The sequence below is a fragment of the Myotis davidii genome, unplaced genomic scaffold (genome assembly GCF_000327345.1).
Source record: "Myotis davidii unplaced genomic scaffold, ASM32734v1 scaffold807, whole genome shotgun sequence".
In the NCBI taxonomy this organism is placed as follows: Eukaryota; Metazoa; Chordata; class Mammalia; order Chiroptera; family Vespertilionidae; genus Myotis; species Myotis davidii.
This window is the reverse complement of record NW_006298272.1, coordinates 891,238-893,405: the sequence shown is the minus strand read 5'-3', so window position 1 is coordinate 893,405 and position 2,168 is coordinate 891,238. Positions and strand designations below refer to the sequence as shown.

General features: G+C 57.9%; 1 protein-coding gene across 1 annotated transcript in view; it reads left to right on the top strand.

Annotated features, from left to right (window-relative positions):
* Positions 1 to 2,168, top strand: part of CSMD1 (CUB and Sushi multiple domains 1) — a 710,708-nt gene that overhangs the window by 666,179 nt on the left and 42,361 nt on the right. Inside the window, exon 51 of the mRNA XM_015570591.1 lies at positions 780 to 870. Coding sequence (XP_015426077.1) covers positions 780 to 870 — 91 coding nt within the window. The remainder of the gene's footprint in view (positions 1 to 779; positions 871 to 2,168) is intronic.

Here is a 2,168-nt window from a genome sequence, read left to right as displayed (position 1 = left end):
CGCCTGCAAGCGTGAGTGGGGCCGGGTCCCCGTTGGGGACTCCTGGGAGGGGCTTCCCTGCAAGGGTCCAGCTCCAGCCGCAGGGGTGAGCACCTGTCACTGAATCGGGGGTCACAGCCCACGTTCCCCACACAAACCCACGTCCCACACACAAACCCATGTCCCCAAATAAACCCACGTCCCACACACAAACCCATGTCCCCAAATACACCCACGTCCCACACGCGCCCACGTCCCACACAAGCCCATGTTCCCGCTGAAACCCTGCAACGATGAGAATGAGCCTCACGGGGCTGGACGTGGTAGGTGGGACCTGTCGGTGTCCCAGTACCTGGACCGGGTGGGTCGGCCACAGAAACGAGCTGACTGCCACTGAGTGTGGAGGCATGGCATTGAGAGGAAACTGAGCCCCGCCAGTGTGGCTCAGTGGTTGAGCATCGACCTATGAACCAGGAGGTCAGGGTTCGATTCCCAGTCAGGGCAGATGCCTGGGCTGTGGGTTCCATCCCCTGTGGGGGGCGTGCAGGAGGCAGCCGATCCACGATTTTCTCATCACTGATATTTCTATCTCCCTCTCCCTCTCTTTTCCTCTCTGAAATGAACAAAAATATATTTTAAAGAATTGAAAGATAGGGACGGAGGAAGGAAGAGAAGGAAAACTAACAAATATTTGTAAAAATGTTAAAAAAACGAAAAAGCGGAAACCGCACCGTGACCCCGGCAGCCGCACCTAAGGAACCACTGAAGCGTCCTCAGGTCTGCGTCCTCTGCCTCCTCAGTCCCCTCGGACTTCGGGTCTTTGATGTCCGGCAGCTCCGCGTGCAGCCGCCTGATGCCGGAGCTGGTGCCCGTGGCATGGCCGCTCCGTGTGTAAAGGGGGCACTGCCACCTCCTGCAAAGCCGCAGTGCAAGGGCCCCTGCGACGTTTTGTTGGTGTCGCCTTACGCTGAGTGGAGGGCTCCTGGCGGGGCTGCTGTCTGTGGCGTTTCACACACGTCTCCCAGGCCTGCAGGGTCCTCCGGGGACCCTGGTTCCACCCGCAGCCACCGAGGCCCAGGTCGGGTGGGTGGGTGTGTCTGCACCGTCCCTGTCTGAGTGGCGTGGGGTGGAGGGGTGGCCCTGCCATGGGTAATCCCAGCCCGGGGGTCCCCCCTGGTGCCCTGAGGTGCAGCCCGGAGTGACTCCAGCCACGAGACCCAGAACTGGAGGAGCAGGTGGACAATGACCACCTCACTCGCTGGTATTAATCTCCCTTAGATGTGTGCATGGCTCACATGTATGTCCATGTTTCATGTTAGAAGTTGGGGTCTTTATTTAGAAACGTGACGATGTTTGGGGGGCCATACATGTACCCTGGACTCTGGTGTGTCTCGATGAGTCTGTAGTAACAGTGGGTTCCTTCCCCTCTTTGTGCTTAACATTGTAGTTTCCAGAATTTATCCACTACGTTAAGTGAGGACTTACTCTCTAATAATATCCTTACACGGTCACAAACGTGGGTTCATTCCAGAAGTCTGTTTTTAAAAAGTAAGGATCGGGTTCATAATGCAACGTCCAAGAGAACAAAATTCACACACACACACACACACACGCACGCGCGTGCACACACACACACACGTGTGCACAGGGTCTCCTACAAGGTTTCCACCGCAGCCACCCTAACGCTAACCTCACCCTAGAAACAGCCTAACTGCCTGCTCCCTAACAGTGAGGATCACACCGGCTTGGTGCTTGAACTGTGAGCACCGAGGACCGACGCAGCTCTGGTTGTGGGGGATGGGGGGGGCATGAGGGCGTCTCATTTTCCAAGAATCGGTGTCCACCTGCTTCCCCGTGACTCAGGCCCTAGCCCGGCTCCCTGGGGGCATTGAGAGAAATAGGGGAACCGTGTCTTACACGCGTGTTCCCTCAGCGGAAGGGCATGTTCCTCTTCACATGAACCTGTGCCCTCGGGTCAGGGACTTCCTCCTCCTGGCGGTCTCGCTGCAGGTCTCCCGAGCACGAGCCACGGGCCCTGCATGCATCGCCCACGTGAGACCACCACGTGACAGTGGGGATAGAGACACCGACTAATACGTCCTGGCACTGGCTTTCCCAGTGAGAGGGCTGGGAAGGAAGGTCTCTCCTCGGAAAAGCGGGCACGATCCGGCCGGGAGGGGAGAGGGGTG